The sequence below is a fragment of the Rousettus aegyptiacus genome, unplaced genomic scaffold (genome assembly GCF_014176215.1).
Source record: "Rousettus aegyptiacus isolate mRouAeg1 unplaced genomic scaffold, mRouAeg1.p scaffold_m13_p_7, whole genome shotgun sequence".
Lineage (NCBI taxonomy): Eukaryota > Metazoa > Chordata > Mammalia > Chiroptera > Pteropodidae > Rousettus > Rousettus aegyptiacus.
Window position 1 is genome coordinate 46,260,985 of NW_023416310.1, and position 21,468 is coordinate 46,282,452.

The following is a 21,468-nucleotide window of genomic DNA, read 5'->3' on the forward strand; positions in this document are numbered from 1 at the left end:
GGCCTGTGGCTGCCCCATGCCTCCTACCACCCCTCCCCTGGCCCACACATTCACCAGCAAGCTGGGCCCCACTTGCCAGCTCCCCTCCTGAAGACGTCTCTCTGGAAGGCAGGCCCTGTCTGCTCATTAGCACAGGCAGCTTTTCCCTGAAACCTTCTGCCGGGGCCAAGCCTGGCTCCTTCCACGGAGCGGGAGGCCCTGGCTCCGTCTGCTAATCGTCTGCTGTCTCCATCGTGAGCATTATTTTATTTTCGTATTATTCTTTTTCCAGCTAATATCCTGGCATTTCCAAAGACACCGGGTTTCATAATCTCCCTGGCGTTCCCAGGGAGCTGGGAAGCGGAGCACAAAGCTGCTATTATAGCACGTTCCATCCAGCCTCCTCCTCCTCTCCCCACACCCCTTGCTGCCGCCACCGCGGGCTTCCACCCAGTCCCCCCCTCCTGACGCCACCGGCCTCTCTGGGAACTCTGGTGACGGCTTGCCGGGATGAGCTCACAGAATCCATCCTGTCGCCCTTGCCCTGGGCCTGCCCTCCGTGCACAAGGATTTTTCCAGAGCCCCGTCTCTGCGCTTGGCCCTGAGTGTCAGGAAGGGTTTTCTGAAACGCCTCATCCTGGGCAGGAGGGAAAGAGATGGAGACAAGGCAATCTGCTCTCATAGCCTTGGAGATTTTTAGAGCTGGAAGGAACTTTCATGTTTGAAAGGTGCTTTCCACCTGGCTTTGGAGCCATGGGAGCCTCTTGAAGTCGGATACAAAGTTGTGTGTGTGTATGTGTGTGTGTGATCTGTGTGTGTGTGTGTGTGTGTCTGATGTGCAAGCACATGTGTCATGTGTGTGCACACAATATGTGTACTATGTGCACCTGTATATGCGATATGTATGTGCAGGTATGTGCAATGTGTATGACGTGTGCATATGTGTGATGTGCCTGTGTGTGTGATGAGCATGTGTGTGTGCGGTGGGAAATTCTGGTATAAGGTCCATGATTTTCTCCAATTCTAATGGCAGTCTGGGACCCCAAAGAAAATAAGAATTACTAAAATTTATTTTATTATGTGCCAAACACCAGGCTGAAAGCTTTATCTACATTGTCTCATTTTAGCCTCACAGTAACCCTAGAAGGCTGGATTCTATTATTATATCTATTTTACAGTTGGGGAGACTGAGGTTCAGAAGTGTACTGTCTGATACAGTAGCCAATAGTCATATGTGGCTATTTAGATATACATTTAAAGTAGTTAAAATAAGAAAATTCAGTCCCCCAGTCTCAGGAGCCACATTTCCAGTGCTCAGGAGCCACACCTGGGTGGATGCCACACTGGACAGTGCAGCTATGGAAGGGTTCCATCGTGGCAGGAAGTTGTGTTGGACAGTGCTGCTCTGAACAACTCTGAGCCCCTAACGTACCCGGAAAAAACCGTGGCCTGAGAAGGGGTTTGCCTCCCGGCACAGCATGAGTCGGCGCTCGAACCGAGGCCAGAACAGCAGCTCGCCACTCTCTCTCCGGGTTCCTCTCCCCACTCCAATCAGGCAGAGTGTCTTCCCCCACGGAGGGCCCCTGAGTGGGATCCTAGGGAGGGCTCTGGGCACCCAGCTAGAGGCCTTGGCTGTAGGCATCACCCTGCTCGTCTTGTAGCCAGGTAGGTTGGCCTCCCTGGAGCAGCCGGGCAGCTGGAGGGGAGCTGGTATCATGGCCCCCACCCAGGAAGCATCCAATTTGTTGGCAGAGACCTGAGTCCTGACCTGTAACAGAGGGGCTTAGAGATGGGCATTTCATGCCCCAGCCAGGAGGCAGGGAAGGGCTGCCGAGAGCTGGAGGTGCTGGGGAGCGGGGTCAGGGAGACGCTGGTGCCAGAAAGGAGTAATTTGAGATTTGCACTGGCTGAAAAGGAGGTTAGATGTGGGTAGGGGAGGAGAGTGGTCATCCCTGGACCTGGATGGAGCCCTCCTCTGCAGGACATCCTGGTATGGTCCCCAGAGTGGCACTTTGAGCAAGAACACCTGGCAGGTGAGAGGAGTCTGCCTCATTAAGTAACCAAGGCCATGCCGGAGTCTACCCTAATTGGGAGGTGGTTCAGTGTTTTCCAGGATTCTGTTTCTTGAATATGCTAATTGAGCACCTGTTCTATACCTGGCATTGTGCTAGCAGGGCAGCTTAAGGGCTGGCTGCCTCTCAAGCAGGGGTCACCCTGCCCCTCCTGCTCTCCCACATAGAGTGACAATAATTCCTTGAAATGTGCACACCCCGGGTCAGCCTAGCTCAGGGTTTGGATGCTGATGTCTGGAAGGCCCAACTGTGTGTGTACCTGAGACAAAGTGCCAGCCCACAGATGTGTGTGTGTCACAGCTGGGTGGATGTGCTGGGTGCCCCATGTGTGTCATTGTACATGCATGAGGATCTGCGTCTACCATTTCTAGGATGATCCTATAATTTATTATCTGGTCTGGGACACTATGCTGAAAAACAGGGATAAACTCAGGCCATTCCTGGCAAACTGGGTCATACAGTCGTCCTAATTATGGAGGCACTCTGGCATGAAACAGAACCTCCGAGAGAGTCCTCTGCAACCTTCGCACACGGAGACGTGGAAACCCTAGAGGGACATGCGCACACATGCGCACCGACGCGCGCGCCAGCCCACACGTGGCATCGTGGATTCTCCAGGTTTCCTGATTCCACTCCCAGCTCCCCAGGGGCCAGCCGGTAGTTTTGCAAGGAGTTTAGCAGCTGCTTCCAAGCCCTGGTTCCAGCTGTAAATTAAATGGGGTTTCACCCTCGCCTGCTATTCCACTTAAGGTTGCAATCAGCCCCATTAGGAAAGGAGGTCTGTGTGTTCCCTAGTTCCCTCGTTTAAAGGGTTCTTCTCCTCTGGCCTGGCCTGCTGGCTGGTGTGGGGTTTCCCCAGAAGCTAAGGCCAGGGCAGCCAAGGCAGTGACATGGGCCCTGGGCTCCCCGAGGCCCTGACGTGGCACTTGGCCCTGCCTTGCCCCAGAGCCTTGCTAAGTTCCGTGGGGAGGCAGGAGCTGGAAAGAGTCCTGAGGGGGTGCTGGGAGACCCCCTGGCCCTGCCAGCTAATTTGCTGTGCTACTCTAAGGAAGACTTTTAAATTCTCTGGCCCCAGTTTTCTCACTTATCAGATGGGAGTGATGACGACACGACAAAATTAATCTCCTCGTATAGACCAGGGGTCAGTAAACCACGGCCCATGAGCCAAATCCAGCCTCCTGCCTGTTTGTATAAATAGAGCTTTCCTGGCACAGCCATGCTTGCTCGCGCGTGCGTTGCCTGTGGCTGCTGTCCTGCTGTGGTGACAGCTGAGCGGTTGCGAAGGCCAAAGTGTTCACTCTCTGGCCCTTTACGAGCAAAGTTTGCCAACTGTTCAGGAGCACGTACCCTGTGTCAGGCACTGCCCTCTTCCCCGTTCTTGTATTATCTCACTTAACCCTCCCAGCAGCCCTAAGAGATGAGCTTTATTAGTACTCCCGTTTTATAGGTAAGCAAACTGAGGCACAGAGAAGACACGTAATAGTCGTTCTAGCTGTGTTTCCTCACATGAGTATTGTGAAAAATCGCATGGATGATGACGGGGCCGTGCAGAGTTCGCGGCCCTCTGCTCCGCGTTGCCGTGTTGTTCTTTGGGTGTCCGAGCAGAGCCCATAGTGAAGATGAGATCGTGGCAGGTCACCCGAGACCCGAGGCCTGTGCTGGTCAGTGTTTCACAACCGGCTTTCTGGAAGAAAAAAAAAAAAAACCAACCCAGAAGACAAACCCAGCCCTCGTCTGTAGCGTTTGCTCCTCTCCACGGTGCGAGTATCTCTGCCGCGGTCGAGTCCAAGCCGGCAGTGTGACATCGTTGCACGTGGAGATGGGAAGAGATGGTAATGCACTGTGCTGTAGTATTTCCACCCCACAGAGACACTAGACACAAGTCGCCTGAGGAGCAAGGTAATAGTAAAAGGTGGTAAAATAAATAGGAAATGATGAGTCTGAGTGTCTATTAACTTTGCTTTTTGAATTAGTTTCTGTAGTTGTCAACTTATATGATTTAATTTTTTCAAATGGCTGTGTTTAACAAATGGCTTGCAAAATGGCTAAAAATTTAATAATCTGTTTTTATGAGCCACGTGAATTGGCTCCAGCACCTGCTACTCTCGGGGCGGGGGTCCCCACTCGTGTTTACATGGGTAAAGAGATGGGGGCCCTTCAGTAGTAGCTCCTTCCCAACAGGTCTTCACCTGTGTTCTTTGGGTCCTTCGTGCATAGCAATTGAGTTCTCCCCATAAAGTGAGGAGGGCAGCTGCCCCCAACCCTGATCTGCTTGATTCTCCTGGGGAAGAGGGTGCCCTGGTGGGCCCCCAAGATATTGTTGAGGCCCTGATGTTTCCTTTCTGACCAGCATGGGTGTGGCTGCCATGGCTCTGTCCCCTGGCTGCTCAGCCAGGGCAACCCCACTGCTCGGCCTGTGTCTTTTTGCTGACTCGACCTCTGCTTTTGCCCTTTCTGTCCCCCTCCTGCTTCCACTTTATAGGTCCTGAACCAGACCTCTAGGCCCTGTGTGGGGAGGTGTGGCATTGCCAGAGGGAGGAAGCATGTGTGTATGACAGACAACCTGGGGAGCAGAAGGAATCTCAGACGTGCTAGGGGGCCTGTGCTGGTCTTGGGTCCAATTTAGGAGGGTCGAGGAGTCCCTTTCATGGACTGCCTGTTTCTCCAGAACCTGCCTAGCTCCTCCCACTGTGGTGGCCACACTGAGGTCCTGGGGGCACGAACACTCAGCAGACTAAGGGGGACTTGGCTGCTACCTCTGGGGACCCCCGGGGGAGCCCCGTGGCATCTGGGAGGGAGATAGTTCCTCACACTTCTAAGCTCAGGCTCCCCCAGGGAGCTGTGGCTGCCAGCTGGGCAGCAGCAGTTGGAGGCCACCCAGTCCCCTGGGCGAGCAGCAGGATCCCTTACATAGCTAGCCCCAAGACGGAGCGCGTGGCCGCAGACCATGGGCTGCCAGCCCCAGCCTGGGAGTCTCACTGACATGAGCTATGGAGGCAGGAATGTGACTGTGGGAAACCCAACGCCCTGGGCCTGGCCCTGGGGCTGGGGAAGAGTGTGTGTGGAGTGGGAGTGAAGGGTGGGTGGGTGGAAACCAGAGCATCATCTGTCCTGCAGCCTGGCTCTGCCCAGGGCTCTGAGTGAGAGTAGAAGGAAGCCAGCCCTCCATCTCCTAGTGTTGCCTCCCCACCTCCCCAACTCGCCCCTCTAGCCAAGCCTGTCCCCTAAGCTCCAAGGCAGGCTTCCTGAATGCTGCCGCTCTCTCTGTTTTAGCACCCTTCCTCCTGCCCCTTCACCTGGGAGCCTTCCTGAATGGGACCTTCCAAAGGCCCACCCCATTTCGTCTCACCTCACAGATGGCCCCACCCTGGGGTGCAGTGAATCCACATCATTTGTGCTTTCTGTAGTCAGACCCTGAGCTTCCTGAGGGTGAGACGGTGCTGTCTGATCCACACTTTCCTGTCCCTTCCCCTGGGACCTTAGGCCCGAGCAAGTGCTGTACACCTGGCTTAGGGCAGGGAATGCTGGTGATTCATGTGCTAAGTCTTCATTGGATACCTACTAAGTACTAGATGCTGGGCTGGGTGCAGGGACAAAGGAGTGTGCATGCTTGTCCTGCACATACAAAGAGGTGGATGCAGGAGAAAAGCTAGGAAGGGCTGGTAGGGGCCAAGGATGTTGGCAAGGCCGTCAAGGAGGTATCCAAGCCTTAGTGATTACTGGACTGAAGGAAGAGCTCAGGTTAGCGCATTGGGGAGGACATTCCAGATGGAATGTGCAAAGGTCCTGCGGAAGAGAGAAGGCGATGATTTCCAAATTTACAGAAAGCCGAAGGGCAGAGAGTCAGGTGGGGAGGGTGTTGTTTAGCATGAAACTGGAGAGGTCGAAAAGTTAAACTGACACAACTGGCCTGTTCACCGAATGCCAGGGACCTGCCGAGGGCAGTAGGTGCGCTTTATTTAATTTTCACCAGTGGTTCTCAACTGGGGGTGATTTCAATCCCCTGCGCTCCCCCTCAGGGGACATTTGATAATGTCTGGCAATGTTTTTGGTAGTCACAACAGCGGGGTAGGGGTGCTATGCGCCCCTGGATGCTGCTGAGCATCCAACAAGGCACAAGACACCCCCACCACGAAGAATTATCTGGCTCAAAATGTCAACAGTGCCATGGTTGAAAATTCCTACACTTTTAGTAGTCCTACGCAGTGGGTGTTACCACGATTGCCACTTTGTGACGAGGAACTCCAGTTTCAGGAACGGGGCTTCCCTGTGGCACCCACGGTCCCCTTTCCCGACCCACGCTGTGAGTTTCAGGCAAGTTTCTTTCCCTCTCCCCTTCCTGATGCCTGACATGGAGTCTGATGCCTGGGAAATGGCTCTCTGGACTTTCTCTACATGGGAGCCTCAGGGTCTGTAAAATGAGTGAGTCATCTCAATTTTCTTCTCTGTGCACATGAAATGTTGCTACCCGTTGCAAGTAGGTATCTGCAGCCCGCTCTTTGTCCTGCGGTATTTCAGCTGCTTTGCCTTTGTGTGCCATAGTTTCCCCATCTCCGAAGGAAGGCAGTAATAGTCTGTGTCTGTAAGGTGCTGTCAGGATTTGGCTCCTTGTTCTCAGCTCTTCTGAGTCCCGGGGCATGTTAAGTGCCATGTAGGTGGGAGGGTGAATGTTAAAGGCGGCAAGTCCACGTCCATCATGCTGAGTCTTCACTTACATCCTCTTCTCCCCTCTGTCTACATCGTCGCTTTCTTGGGGATCCTTCCCTCAAGTCAGGCTCAGCCCCCAGAAAGTTCCTTTAGCTTCAAACAGCTTCCAGTGAAAGGGTAATTGCATGACAAGAGAGGCACTTACAGAGATGGGGGGCTCAACCTGGACTTTCTCAATTTCAGTATGTATTTACTGAGGGCCTCCCCAGTATTTACCGAGGGCCTCCCCATGCCAGGCGCTGCAGGTGCTGGGGGCACAGCAGTGCCCTCATGGAGCCTGTGTGCTATCGGTGAGGTAGCCAATTGACAAAAACATTAATATATCAGACATTTGGGATGACAAGTGGCGTGATGAAAATATAGCCGCATAAGAGGGTAGAGTGTGACCCTGTGGGAACATGTGAACGTGTGCACGTGGGTATGTGCGGGTGGGGCAGGATGTGTGTGTGTGATGTGTGTGGGGCTGGCGTGTGAGTGTGTGTTGGGAATGGGTTGCGTGAGCATGTGGGGAGATATGAGGGTGTGAATGTGGAAGCGATTTCGACAGTCGGTCAGGGAAGGCCTCTCTGGGGAGTCGCATTACATGTCTTTATGAGTAGTAATATCCATTTTCCCACTTGAATGCGGGAAAGGCCTGGCACAAAGTCAGTGTTCAATAAACATGGGTTCAATAAACATGGGAGGTTCAATAAACATGGGAGGTGCTTTCCAGAAGCTCCCGATCAGATTTTCATGAAACCCCAGTCTTTGCCTTGAGAGAGGTTCCCTGAGTGAGAGCCCTGCATGTCTACATGTAAAAACCACCATGTACTTCAAAGTCGAGACAGCATGACATCAGATTACCTGTGTTAACGCACAGGCTCATCCTCTGACCCGGGCGACGGGCTGGCCTCTGTCATCAGCTCTTCCCGGAGCTTTCACTGTTCTCGCCTGAGGTGTGTGCTCATTCATTTGTTCATTCATTGCTCATTCTTCAATTATTTATTGAGCACCTGCCGTATGTGGATGTTCTGGGCATGTGATGGAAACCTCACAGAGCCTTCAGTGGGAGGAACTGACAGGTAAACAGGTATTTACAATGGGGTGGTAGGTGCAGTAAAGGGAAGTTCAGGTACTGTGGGAACACATGGGAGGGGTACCTAACTCATCCTTGTCGGGTGACCTTGAAGATGAGACCGGGCACCTGAGGAGAAGAATAGGGCAGAGAGACCTATGTATAAGAGGCATGGGGCAGGAAAGGGAACCTCGGAGGGTCCTGGAAGGTTCGAACATGGAAGCCAGTGGGGTTGTGGGTGGTTGGGAGTGTCCTGACTTCTGGAGACTCACTCAGAGACCATGGCTGGGTTAAGAAGGAAGATGTGCTCCCCTCTGCTCCTAGGGTCTGAGGGGCTGCGTGGACAGCTCAGGGCCCCCTGGAAGGGTCAGAGGATGCATAGATGTTGTCCAGCTGTGAGGGTGGAATTTTGCCCTGAGTGGGAACCAGGGCAGCTATGGGACCCTGGTTAGTGAGTGTCCACCCGCCCAGGTCCTGGTTCTCCCTGCTTCCTCTCAGCAAGACCCATTGGCTTCTGTGAGCTAGGGGAGGAGGGGAAAGAGGAGGCAGGTACCCACCTGGGTGACAGATGGGGGCGAGAGTGGCAGACTGGTGGGGTGGAGGGGAAGGGGGCTGACGGAGGCTATCCTCTGGAGGCAAGACATTTGGAGGAGCCTGGGCAGTGTGAGGAGCATTCCCAGAGGCAACACTGGTTCCTCCCTCTGAAGGATGGTCATTCTCAGTGCCAGAGCCTGCTCTGGGCCAGGCACAGAGCTAGGCTTGAGATACCTGGCCCCGGCCTTTGTGGAAATCCCAGGGAGGGGGACACCTTTTCTAATCACAGGCGGCAGCCCTGCCCTTGGACAGATACCCAGAAAGAGCTGCCAAAGCCCCAGACAGAGGCCTTTGGTGGGAGTGGTGCTGACGGGCGGCGGCTTGAGGAGGCCATCTAGAGGAGGTGTGAGGTGAGTGGGGATGTGCACTGGCAGTGATCCGCGAGCAGGGAGGTCCCTGTAGGCACCGGCAGAGAAGGAATTCTAGGGCATGAGGGAGGCGGAGGTGGGCTTGATCCTTGCGCTTGCCTCAGCACCCTACTTATGGGGGTGCATGTGTGCTGCCAGGCTTAGGTGATGGGGCTGTGGAGTCCTGGGCCTTCCACCCCACCCCAGCTGAAACCCCTTCGCCCCCCTCCCCACAGAGTGCACTGAGCTGCATTTGCTACGCGTTGTTGCACCTGGGGGCTGGCCGAGCCATTTCCAGCGTCCTGATCTGCTTTCCTTGGCGTGCCTGCACCTCACGTCTGGGGTGGCCTGCTGGGCCCCCCAGGTCCAGCCCTATGTGCGGCCTTGCAGACCCTGAAATTGGGAGCCATTGGCTGCTGGACTTGGCGCATGCTCTGGCGGGATGCCAGTGTAGCGTGGCCAGGCCAAATGCCTTTCCTGGTGGGAACCCAGGATGCCTGGGGTCCACCCCTGCCTGGGAGGGAGGATTCAGGCATGGTGGCCTTTGGGTTTGTCTGTAGTAGCCTTCCCTGTCTACGGTATGACATCCCTCCCTTTAATCCTGCTCATGTGTGTGAATGTGGAGAGAGACTGATTGCTTGATTGATTGATTTTGATTTCTGCCCAGGGCTGTGGCTCCTGAAATGTCCACTTTTCCAGCTTCTGGAATAATTTTGAACAAATATGGGATGTATGAATACCACCTCTGAGTGCAATTGCTGACTTCATAGTTTATGACTTACCCTCTCCTGTCCCACATGTGCCTTATTTCTCTCAAAGATTATTAATAATGAACTTTTATTGAGCATTTATTATGTGCCAGGTGATATGCTACGAACAACATGTAATTTATCTCATAATAATCACGACAACTCTCTGATGATACTATGGAATTTTCCCAAATTTACAGAGACTGGTTCAGAGAGGTTAAGCAACCTGCCCAAAGTCACACAGCTAGTAAATGGCAGAGCCAGAATTGGAAGCCAAGCAATCTGGTTTAGAGCTTGTGTTGAAGTTGTGGCCAAAGGAAGGAGGTCATTGCGTCTCCCCGTCAGAGAAGGGGATGTCCTGTGGTGGGACTCAGAGCCCACCGCGTTGTAGCAGAATCTTGGTGAGTCCCCTGGGAGAGCAGATGAACGTGTCTTCCTGCATGTGTGTTTTATGGGCTCTTTTGAAGGGATGGAGCAGAGGAAGACCGGCCTACCTTTAGGATGCATTTCTTTGTTGACTCGATGTGACAAGGGCAGGACTGGGATGGCCGGTGGTACTTCTGGCTAGGGAACGGCATGAGCTCGTGATGTGAGTCCGGGCCAGCTTTGAGGAGCGTGGCCTGCCTGACGCGGAGGGCTGGGTTTGAGGGAAGCAAGCCCTGGTGTTGGACAGGGAGGATGGGGCAGGTCATCGAGGGTCTGGCTAGGCAGTGAGAGCCACCGAAGGATTTAGGCCAGGGAGCCAGGTGGTGAATGCGGGTGATGCTGCTGGTTCTGGCTTCGGGTGTAGGTAGATCAGAAGTGGGAGGACCAGCATCCAGAGAGGCTTCTAGGACAAGGGGTCTGGGGCTAGGCCCTGCGGGTGGGTGTGGTTTGGGACTTGGCCCACAGAGGTGGTTGTGTGCTTTGTGTTTGGAGGCACTGGGGGACTGTGTAGCTCTAGAGCCTTGGGAGAGGTCAAGATTCCTAGGATATGGCTGCAGCCAGGTGAAATCTGGGCACTTAGCAGTGAGCCTTGGGAAGTGGCTATTCTGGGAGGGCCCGGGTGGGATGAACAGGCCATCCAAGGGGAGGCAAGGGTTTTCTTTCAAGGATGTGTGTGCTTGTGTGTTGGGAAGAGGGACTGGGTGAGGGAATGGGGTAGGTGACAGTGTGGGGAGAGGGGAGGGGGACTTGGAGAAATCTGAGTTACAGCAGGGGTAGCAGACAGCACAGGTGTGCTGTCCAGCTCTCCTTGGCCCCCCTACTGGGCCCCTGGCTGTGGGAGGCTGGTGGGCCTGATGTCATAGGAATCCAAGTCTGGGAGGCTGGCCTGGGGTGCTACTGGGTCACCAAACCCTCCCAAATCACACAGGACCCCAGTGATGGCAGAGGTGGTAAGGAGGGACCAGTGTACCAGGGAGGTGGGTATCTTGTCCAGGGAAGGTGGTTTATGGCTCAGCGGTTAGAGCCCAGTGGTAATGAGGGCAAGGGAGGGGAGTGACTCTTTAGCTTTATGCACAGTAAACTGGCAGACTGACTTCTGAGCCTGAATGTAGACTTACCCCATCTCCTGTTCCTATCCCTGACCCTGGCCTCAGCCTGAGCCTGGGGACGCAGCTCAGTGCCTGTGTCCCTGGCACCAGCCCTGTCCCCATGACACACCGGGGTGGACAGAGATGCTAGACTGGACCCTTCAGACTTAAGCTCCTCTGGATCTTCCCCTGATAGCCTCTTAAAGTCCTTCCTTCTATCGAACTCCAACCTCTTGAGCTGAAAGAACTCAAACTTCCATTCTGCCTTGTCTGGTCTCCACTAGAGAGGGAGGAGAATTTCCCTGTGGACTTGATATTGGAGTCTGTGGACTGTAGGAGAGGATGTACTACCCTAGTGTGAAATTCGAGGCTGATGGCCCAGCTCTCGGCAGCCAAGGAGCATTGTCTAGAAGTCTCCTAACCCAGGGACCTGACTCTCTGAGCCGGTCACCTTGCCACTCCCAGGCTCGGGTTCAGAATCTGCTCTGACCAGCTTCGTGTCTCCAGGGCGGCGTGGTGGATGACAGGAGTGAAGATTCGATGTCCATCTCTACCTTGAGCTTTGGGGTGAACAGACCCACGATTTCCTGCATCTTTGACTGTAAGTGATGCTTGGAGGTGTCTGTGGGGTGATACAGACCTTATGCTTCTGTTTGAATGGGGTTACATGGTCAAGTGTATATGTGGGGCTGTGGAGAACTGAGTCTGTGTGCTTTTTGGTGAGTCAGTCTGTGTGTGTGTGTGCGCGCGCGCTTGGCTTCTTTTTCTTCTCCTCCTATGCCCCTCTCCCCCACTCTTCCCAGGCCCAAGGACACATCACTCTCATGTCCACCTTTGAGCTGTAGTCTGTTCTGAGCTGTAGACCTGTTAGTGGCTCACTCCTGCAGAGTGTGACCTGTCACTTCTATTGTTTATCCCCTCTGTCTGCTACTTTTTTAAGGGACAGACTCCACCCTCCCCTCTATTCCAGCTCTTCGCTACCCCAAGCCCCTCACCTGCCGTCTCTGTTTCTTCCTCGGTGCAGATGGGAACCGCTACCACCTACGCTGCTACATGTACCAAGCCCGGGACCTGCCCGCAATGGACAAGGACTCTTTTTCTGGTAGGTGGGAGAAAGTAGGAGAGCCAGGGACCAGGGACCGAGAGCTTGAAACTGAGCCATTGGGCCTCTGGATTGCAGGGAACACAGCGCATGGCTCCTCCTGCAGGTTGGGGGCAGTGTTTGCTGGGTTTGTGAAGATGGCTGTTGTTGCCAGGGTCACTGTAGCTTGGCCCCCAGGAACCCTCTCCCCTGGGCCTCCTGCAGCCTCCTACTGCTATACTCGCTCCTACTCGGGCGCTTTGCTGCCCCCTAAGCCTGATGTTCCCAAGAGTCTGTCTGTGTCCACTTCTTCGGGCACTGGTGTGAGGAAGCTCTAGTCCTTAGTTCCCTGGGAGCGCCTTATGTTCAGCCACATCGTAGGTATCTCCCCCTGGATGCCTCAGGGGCACCTCAGTTCTTCCTGTCTAAGCTGGACTCCTTGTGATACCCCGAAACACACCATCCAGGCCTACTTTGCAGTTCCCACCTTGGTCCCGGTGTCATCACATCAGCACGCCTATTACCCATCGTGTTGGAAACCATCAGTCACCCTCTCTTGTTGATTCTGGCTCCTGAGTCTCTCTTGGAGATGTCCCTGAGAACTGGCCTAGCCCCTTCATATCTGGATACTCTGGTCATCTCAGGGCCTCCCTGCTACCTTCCTCACTGCCCCAGACAGATCTGGTCATGTCGCTCCCTTGATCTTATATACAGACACTGATAGATAAAACCCCACCTCCTTGGCTTGGCAGACAGCGAGCTCCTTGGTGATCTGAACCACGTGGAACGTGCCAGTTTCCTTCCCCAATTCCCCTTCATCCACTAGCTCTGGCCCCACCAACTTTTGCCAAAATTCGTGGTGCTCTTTCACATTCCTGGCCTTTGTGCTCAGTGTTCTCTCTTCCTAGAATGCATTCCTTCCCTATTTTTAGCCCAGCAAACTCCTACTCATCCTTCAAGTCCTGGCCCAGATGCCCTCTGATCTTCCCCAAGCCGAGCTGGTTGTTTCTTTCTCAGCACCTGACCCACTGCCTAGATCAGATGCCGTCTGTCTCTGCCACATGCTTCGCACTATGACGGCGAGCTCCTCCTAGAAGAGGCCGCGTTTTACCCCTGAACCTGCAGCACTTGACATCTAAAGGACTAACACTTGCTGCTGAGTGCTCGCTATGAGCCCAGGAGCTTTACTATTATTCCGTGTAACCCTTACAACTCTTCTATGAGTTATTTAACATCCCCACTTTACAGATAAAGAAACCAAGACTCAGAGAGCTTAACTCAATTGCTTGAGTTAAAATAGCTGACGAGTGACAAACCACCCTCCAAATCCTTGAACTGAGCTCTTCTATGAAAATGACCTTCTGTTCACAGGATGTGGCTGTAGCTTATAGCCATCCGCCTGTCCTCCTTCCCAGCCCCCGCCCCTCCCCACGTGGGGGCCACTCTGGTTCCTCCTCCCCCCAGCAGCTGTGCTTCCCTGCATTCCTCTCTCCTCAGAGGCCTGTTCTCCAGCCCTGCAGCCAGGCACAAGGTGGATGGAGCAATTTCTTTGTGTTGTGGGTCCAGGGTTCTGAGAGTGCCCTCTGCAGAGCACATGCAAAACCCTCACTCACAGATTGGCAGGGCAGGGGCAGCTCTACCTGCAGCTGCAGCTTCCTGGGAAACTGCCAGCAGGCTTTCTGACACTTAGAATGTACCCTGAGAAAAAACGAAGTGGACTAATTCACAACCTTGTTTCCTCTTCCTTTGGGGGAGGATGGGGAGTGGTGCGGGTGGCGAGGTGGGGCCCAGGTGGAAGGCCCCGGTTCTCTGTGGGACCGGCTGGCAGTCCCACAGCCAGCAGGGAGGGAACTCCTCCAAGGAGCCACGCTAGGAGTCACTGTGCGTCTCTGGGGACTGCAGCCTGCTCCAGCCTGGTGCTGGCCTGCAGAGACGTCACACTTTCCATTCTGGCCCCACCCCCTCCCCCAAATAAACATCCCTTGAGCGTTGAGGGCACTGCCCAGGGCTTCCTCAGAGGCCACTGGCTTCTGAATGAAAGGCCTGATTGAGCAGCTGCTGGAAAGGAAAACAGCAGCCAACACGGGCGAACCTATAAAACCCAGAGTGTTTATTTTCACTCCCAAACCCTAAACCAAAGCAATTTCTCCCCTGGAACTGACCCTGGGGCGGCTGGCGGCCGGAGGCTGTGCATGGCCACCGGCTGGCATTTCTCAGAGGAAACTCATGTGTGAATCCAGAATGTCTGGGGCCGGGGAGGGAGGGTCTAGCACGGAGTCTGTCGCTAGTCTCATGGTCCCCTCTGCCGGCAGGGGTCTGGGGCAGAGAAGGCGTTCTTCCTGAAGTGCTCCATTAACTCTGAGCTGTAGTGCTCTGGGCTTGCCCCCACGGTGACGGGATCAGTAGGTCCCAGCTGTGATCTCCGTTTGTCCCTGTATGGTGGGCCTTGGGGCTGTCTGGAGACAGGGGCTGTGTCTGTTCCTTTTCCCTGGCTGAGGGTATAGAGGAAAATGCAGGAATTGCCCAGGAAACTATTGGTCGAATAATACTAAACTCAGTCAGGACAGAGAGACCTGTCAAGATATTGCTGTCCGGGCTGCCTGAGGATGTCACCTTGGGTGGGTTTGAGTGTACAGCCGGCACAAATCTCTGGACCTCTGGAGGGGCATGTGTGGCACGTTATGTTCCTCTGTGGCCTGTGTAGCAATTAGGCATAAAAAATGTCAAATAATACTTAATTCAAATGGTGTCGAGCTGCGATTGCCACTGCTTGGTGAGCATCTGGAGAAGGCCCTGGATTTACTTTGAATGGAGAAGATATGACTTGAGAGGACTTGGAAATCACATGCCTGCACCACTATACCTAATGGGCGGCATCACTCTCTGAAGTTGCTCTTCATCATAGAGTGATATTTCTCAAACGGAATCAAGGAGGCAGCTGTCTGCTTTGCCAAATTGTCCTCTCAGGGAATTCTGCTTTGGCTCTCCCGCTGCTGGGCACTGGCACTGGTGTGGTTTGAGAGAACCATAAGCTCTGCTTATGGAGCTGCTACCAAGACTGACAACCCTTGGGCAGCTCTTTTGTGAGCTTACTGCATTCCAGGGGACGACCCTTAGCATGAGGGACCCAGAGACTCATCTTTGCGAGACTCAAACATCAGTGGGCTCTGGGAGCTTGACCTGGCTCAGAGAATGAGAGATGGCATATAGACCAGACGCCAAGTTATTAATTTACATGGGCGACGTATCTGTCAAGAAAGGGAAGGTCTCGTGCCCTCTTTGTTGGCCTTGCGGTTCCTGGGCGGTAAAAGCCGTGCCAGGTAGGTGGTCCTGAGGGTGCCGCTGCGAGGCCAGGATGAACCGTGATGAACCGTGGCTGCCCTGCAGTTGACGTCACCTCTATGGGGACGAGTGCTTTAGTGTTCCCCCAGATCCAGACTTTGTCCTGGGTGGGGCCGGGGCGTTCTTGCTGTTGGATTTCCCGTGTCTGGACTCCAGTCAGGGCCCACCCCCTCTTTTGAAGCACGGCTTTCTGTTAAGGCTGGCTCTGGTTGGGGGAATTTTCCCATTGAGCTTAAGGAGCTGTTTTCCAAAGTACATTGGAGGCTTGTGAAATGCTCCACTTAAAAAGGGTTCCTGAGTAAGAGAGACTGGGAAACACTGCACACTTAGAGATTTACAGCGCACAGTGGCACTGAGCGGCTCTGACGTGGCTGTGGAAAGAGGAGCCTGTTTGATTGTTTAGTGCTCATTAGCTCTCCAGAGAACTCACATTTCGAAGAACACATTTTGAGAAACAGTGATCTACAGGACTCAGTCCAAATTGCTGAGCATAAATCCAGGACGGGTCGGGATTGGCTCCCCTTCTCCCCCCTCCTCCATCCCACTGCCCTCGGGGCTCCCTTGCTGTTTCCACAGGGTCTGTGCGATTTGTTGCCGTTGATCTTTTGCGCTGGGTGCCTAGACACCCTCTTTTCTTTGGCCTGCCTTGGTTACCTCTGCATTTTTGAGACCTCCTTTGGGAAGACCGACTCGGTGTCACCAGGCATCTCCCAACCCTAGCACCGTATCCACTCTGTTATTAATTCGCACATCACCTCGTATCATAGCTGTCGTTTGGTTACCTCTTCCAACCAGTAGTTGTGACCTTGAGAGCCTGGATTGTGCCTCATTCATCTCCATGTTCCTCGCACCATGCTTACCTACCATGTGCTGGTCAGTCAGTAATTGTGTATTGAATGAATGATGGATTATAAATAACGCTAGAGTGAACGTCTTTGTACATATAACTTTTTTTGGTTAATTTGGATGATTCCCAGGAATATGGGAAATAGGGTATAAACAGTTTTATGTTTTTCTAGGCATACTGCCCAATTGCTTTCCTGAAGGGTTGCTGAATTGCTTCCAGCAATAAAGAAGAGTACCTATTTCATCGAATATTTGCCAACACTGGGTTTTATAATTCTAAACAATTTTTCTTAATTTTTATAGGGAAAAATACTGTATTATAGTTTTCATTTGCATTGTCTTACTAGCGATCTAGTCCACTCTCTTTCGAGAGTCCTTTTCCTGTGAGCATGGCATGGCAGAAGGAGCACTGGACTAGGAGTCGCAGTGTCTAGTCCTGCCCATGTGTGAGTGTGGGCTAGAGAGTTAGTCTTCCTGAGGCAAACTATCTTCTGACAAGCGGGATGATGCTACCTGTTCTGTCCTCAATTCCGGTGGTCTGAGGGAGGTGGTGGGAAGGCCCACGAGGAAAGCTTAGTGTATGGTGAATGCAGAAGTGTCCTCCCTGGAGCTCCAGGAAGGTCTGAGGAGCAGAGCTTGGATGCAGGGCGCCAGGCCCAGCAAAAGAATCACCTGCCTGGGGCCTCTCATGGTGATGGAGTCCGCTAGAACATTCTGTGCTCGTGGCTGGAGCTTTCCAGGGTGGCTTGTGGTCCTTAGGGAGCTCCAGTCCAGCCACATTTCAACTCATCTCCAGGGTTGCTTTATGTGGCTGGGTAGGTGCAGCCTAGGGCCCGTGCTGCCCCTCTCCCATGGGAGTGGCCCTGGGTGGGGGTGGGGCACTGGGCGGGGCGGGGGGGGCGGTAGACACAGAAGAGCTAGCCTCTCACCTTCCTTCCACCTCTCCTTGGGGTCTGCTTCTCCCTGCTCTTGGCTTTCCTGGAAGAGGGATGTGTCTGTGTGTCTGTCTGGCTCTCCTTCATCTGACCACCTTGCTTCAGCAACACCCACCCCCCCTGTTGTTTTTTTTTTTTTTTTTGGAGGGGCTGGCCCCTGTGGGGGGAGAGGCCAGGCCCCAGCACACAGTAGCCCAGTGTCTGAGGCCCCAGGCCTCCAGGCCTGCTCTTTACAATGCCTTTGTTGTGTGTTTTTTCCTCCCATGGACGGGCGGGGCGTGTGTGCGGGTCTGGGTGATTTTTGTTTGAAAGCCACCCCCTCCCTGTCCCCCTGTGCTGAGCTCATTGCCTGCGCTGATGGGGCTGCTGGAAGGAGTCGGCCTGCTCAGGGGCCAGCGTGGGGGGTGCTGCCAACACCAATACAGTGTGCACAGCCGCTACAATGTGCAATTGTGATCTTTGTGTAAACGCGGTCGGTCTGGGGCTCGCGCGCTTATAAAAATAAAGCGTTGGGGAGCACGGGGGGGGTGGGAACAAAAGGGGCTTTTTCGCTGGCTCTCTAATATGGTTTTATTTATCGGAACGCTCCCTCTTTCCCTTACTGGAACCAGGGAGAGGTTCTCTGCCGAGCTTGGAGCTGATGGTATCACAGCCAGACGGTTTCATTAAATGCACAGACGCCGCTGGGCCCTGCCAAGGGCAGGAGAAGGGCTCGGGGCCAGCCCTGCCAGGCCGGCGCGCGGAACTCGGAGCCCCATGCCAGGGAGGCTTCTACCAGGTGGGGGTGGCAAGATGTGGTAGCATTTCTCCCCTGTCCCTTCTCCTGCCAAGAGTCTCCTATTGCCCTCTTCTATCCCTGGAATCACGTTCCAAACCCATTTCCTGCAGGAAGTCCTCCAAGACTGACCCTATTAAGTTTTTGTGCCTGAAGGCTAACGAGCTCATCTAGGCCATTAGCCAAACCTGGCATTGTTCAGTCAGTGCGTGCCCACGGTTTCTGCCCTAACTTAGATCCCTTTCTCCCTTACTACTATCCCTCTGGGCAACAGCCAGGGTCGTGGATCCTGCTCCCTCCATCCCATAATGGTGATCTTCCCATTGCCCACCTCTACCTTCCCGCCTTTTCTGTAGTCACTTCCCACCACCTCCTGTGTAGTGGCCGTGGCATGCCACCTGGCCTCCTTCGGGCCAAGGAGCCTGTCCCGTCATCTTTTCTTTTGCAGGCAAGTGGAAACACTGTCTGCCCTTGCCAGCCCCAGGCATCTGGCACCCCCCTGAGGCCAGCGGGGCAGAGGCCATTACGTCTGAGCCCACTGAGGTCCCCCAGAGACCACATGGAGGGGTTAGGGACAGCACTGGGGCTGGACTGTGAGGCTCAGAGGATGCAAAGTGCCTCAGGATGGAGCAGGTGTCAAGGTACAGGGTATGTGTCAGAGCAGTTGGGCTCAGTCCTCCCAGACATCTAGCATCCAGCTGCAAGCCTCCTGCATCCCTGACTTCCCTGTCTGTGTGCCCTCAGCATTTGGTACTTTGAGTCATAAATAAAATAGCAGCAAACTGGACCCTGCTCCCAGGCTGATGCCCTAGTGGGAGAAGCTGGAGGGGCCCTTCCTCCAAGTCCTCTCTGCTCGTCTCCTAAATTATAGGCATTCAGTCCCATAGGAACTTCTCTTGCATTACTTTCCAAAGTGTGGCCCTAGAAGGTAGCATTAGTGCCACCTGGGAACCTGTTAGAAGTGCAGATTCTTGGGCCCCATCCTAGACCTGATGGATGAGTCTGGGAGTGCTGCCTAGCAGTCTGTGTAAACCTTCTGGATGATTCTGCTGCACGTTCGTATTTGAGAACCACTGCCTTAGAATCTTTTCTGTGACTCCAACTTCTCTTCGGGATTAGGCAGAGAGAATCACTGGCGGGTGGCTCCCAGGCCAGCATGGCTAGGCTGGCAGGCTGGAAAGGAGTTTGCAAGGGCCTTGGGGTTCCTCTCGCAGCACCTACTACTGAACGCTCTTGAGTCTACATGCTTCCTTCCAGTGCCCACCCCCTGCCCCCGCTTTGTATCTAAGGCACCCCCATCTCTGCCTGAACTATTGCATCAGCCTCATAACTTGTCTCCCTGAACTTGCTCCTGCTCCCTCCAGTCTGTCCTCCCTGTGGCAGCGAGAGTGCGCTTGCTGAAATGCACACCTGAGCACACCATTTCGATGGCACCAACATCTCTGCTCTATTCTCCCTCCCTCAAGAAGCCGGATTTCTCCCTTACACACTCTACTGTACCTTATATCTGTTCTTTAAAACACTGATGAAAACTGTATTTGTGTTTCCTTGTATGGATTATGGTTTTGCTCCAACTGTATTCTTAGCCCTTAGCCTTTAGCCCCTGCCCTGGCATGCAGACAGCCCTCAATAAATGCTTGTTGGATGAATGAACGAACAAGTGAATGAGCCATCCAGGCATTCGCTTCTTCCATCTGGACCTTGCCCCCAGCAGGCAACCCAAGAAGGAGCCTAGAAGGGGAAGTTCTCTGGATCTCTGTGCCCACTCGCACAGGCTCCATTTCCCCGTGGTGGCCTACCAGTCTGCTCACGGAGTGGGGTAGAGCCCTGGGGAGATGGGTTCCAAGCTGATTTCGTTGCTCCAGAGTGGCAGCCACAGCTCTGCTCCAGCTCTGTGGCCCGCGTGACTCTTAAGCAGGCAATCTCATGGTCTCTGACATGTCCTGTCTCCCTTCCCTGTTCCCTGCCCACGTAGATCCCTACGCAATCGTCTCGTTCCTACACCAGAGCCAGAAGACTGTGGTGGTGAAGAACACCCTCAACCCCACGTGGGACCAGACACTCATCTTCTACGAGATCGAGATCTTCGGCGAGCCGGCCAGCATCGCCGAGCAGCCGCCCAGCATTGTGGTGGAGCTGTATGACCACGACACCTACGTGAGTCTGCCTGCCTGCCTCCCTCACCCCCTCAGTGCCCACTCCCTCCAGGGCCCAGGGGGAGACACTGCTGCGGGGGAGGGCCCCCAACCAGATGAGTGTGCCCTAAGGCTGGGACCGATGGCCTCTATTTTAGAGTAATTAAAGATGGATTGCTAGCTCATGTGCTTGTGCCCATGGCAGAGAGCAGACGACCTGGAAAGTGCCCTTGGCTGTGGGTCAAGAGCCCGAGTTTTCTCTTCCTCTAACTTGCTTATACAATCCCAGGCCAGTCCCTCTCCCCATCAGAGAGCTATGTTGATTCCACAAACATAGTTATCAAGAACTTGTTTACTGGGCTGGGTGGTCCCTCACTAGGGGTTCCCAGGCTAGGTGGGAGCCGACATTCACCAACAGACAAGATCCTCAAGGGAGGCAGCAGGTCCCTGAATGCCTCGTGGCTCTGAGGCACACCCAGAGCTGTCCACCAGAACTTCCGGCACTGATGGAAATGCTCTGTGCTTGTACCTTCCGAACGAAAGCCACCAGCCACATGTGGCTATCGAGCAGTCAAAACGTGGCTAGTGCAACTGAGAAACTGAATTTTAAATTTTATTTCGTTTTCATTAATTAAGCTTTAAATTTAAATAGCCGCAGGTGGCCAGTAGCTCTAGTATTAGACAGCATAGCTCTAGAAGGTTCTCAGGAGGGAGAGATCACCGTGGACTGGAATGTGCAGAAGAGCATGGGGAAGACACGGGCCCTGGAAGAAATGTGGGATTGGGGTGCTGGGAGGAGGCAGGGGGGCATTCCAGCACAGCCTGGGGGCAAGTGGGAGACCGAGGAGGTGGGAGGGCAGTCTGGGAAGGAGGAGGAAAGAAACGAGGCCAGGGGAGCAAGGTAGTGACGGGATCAGAGTAACAATTTAAAAAGAGAAGAGAGAGACTGTGTCAACTGATGGGGCACGTGACAAAGAGGCCCCCGCTTGGGTTGAGAGGGCAGCAGTGTGATGAAAGGGGAGGAGGCAGGGTTCGAAAGATGCTTCCAGAAAGAGCTGCCGTGACTGGATGTCGGGTGCTCTGGGGGAGGTGTGGTGTGGTGACCAGGGGGTTGGGGAATACGATGCTGCTTAGGGTGCCCCACCAGGGGACGGGGACCAGTGGGCAGTGCAGGCCTGGGCTAGGGAAGCCAACCTGTGAGCTCTTCCCTTGGAAGGAAAAGCTGGCTCCTCGGGAGGGGAGAATGAGCAACTGGAATCTATTTGGGACTGCTTGGAGAAGAGCACAGGACCTGGCACCTTTGGGGCAGGAGTGGGAGCGGGGCAGGAGGACCAGGAG

The 21,468-nt window shown here is 54.1% G+C and overlaps 1 protein-coding gene across 27 annotated transcripts in view; it reads left to right on the forward strand.

Annotated features, from left to right (window-relative positions):
- Nucleotides 1-21,468, forward strand: part of DYSF (dysferlin) — a 197,936-nt gene that overhangs the window by 106,486 nt on the left and 69,982 nt on the right. For all 27 annotated transcript variants that reach the window (XM_016130568.2, XM_016130569.2, XM_036224020.1 and 24 more), the window contains 3 exons: nucleotides 11,524-11,617; nucleotides 12,041-12,118; nucleotides 19,971-20,152. In XM_016130568.2, the coding sequence (XP_015986054.2) occupies nucleotides 11,524-11,617; nucleotides 12,041-12,118; nucleotides 19,971-20,152 (354 nt within the window). The remainder of the gene's footprint in view (nucleotides 1-11,523; nucleotides 11,618-12,040; nucleotides 12,119-19,970; nucleotides 20,153-21,468) is intronic.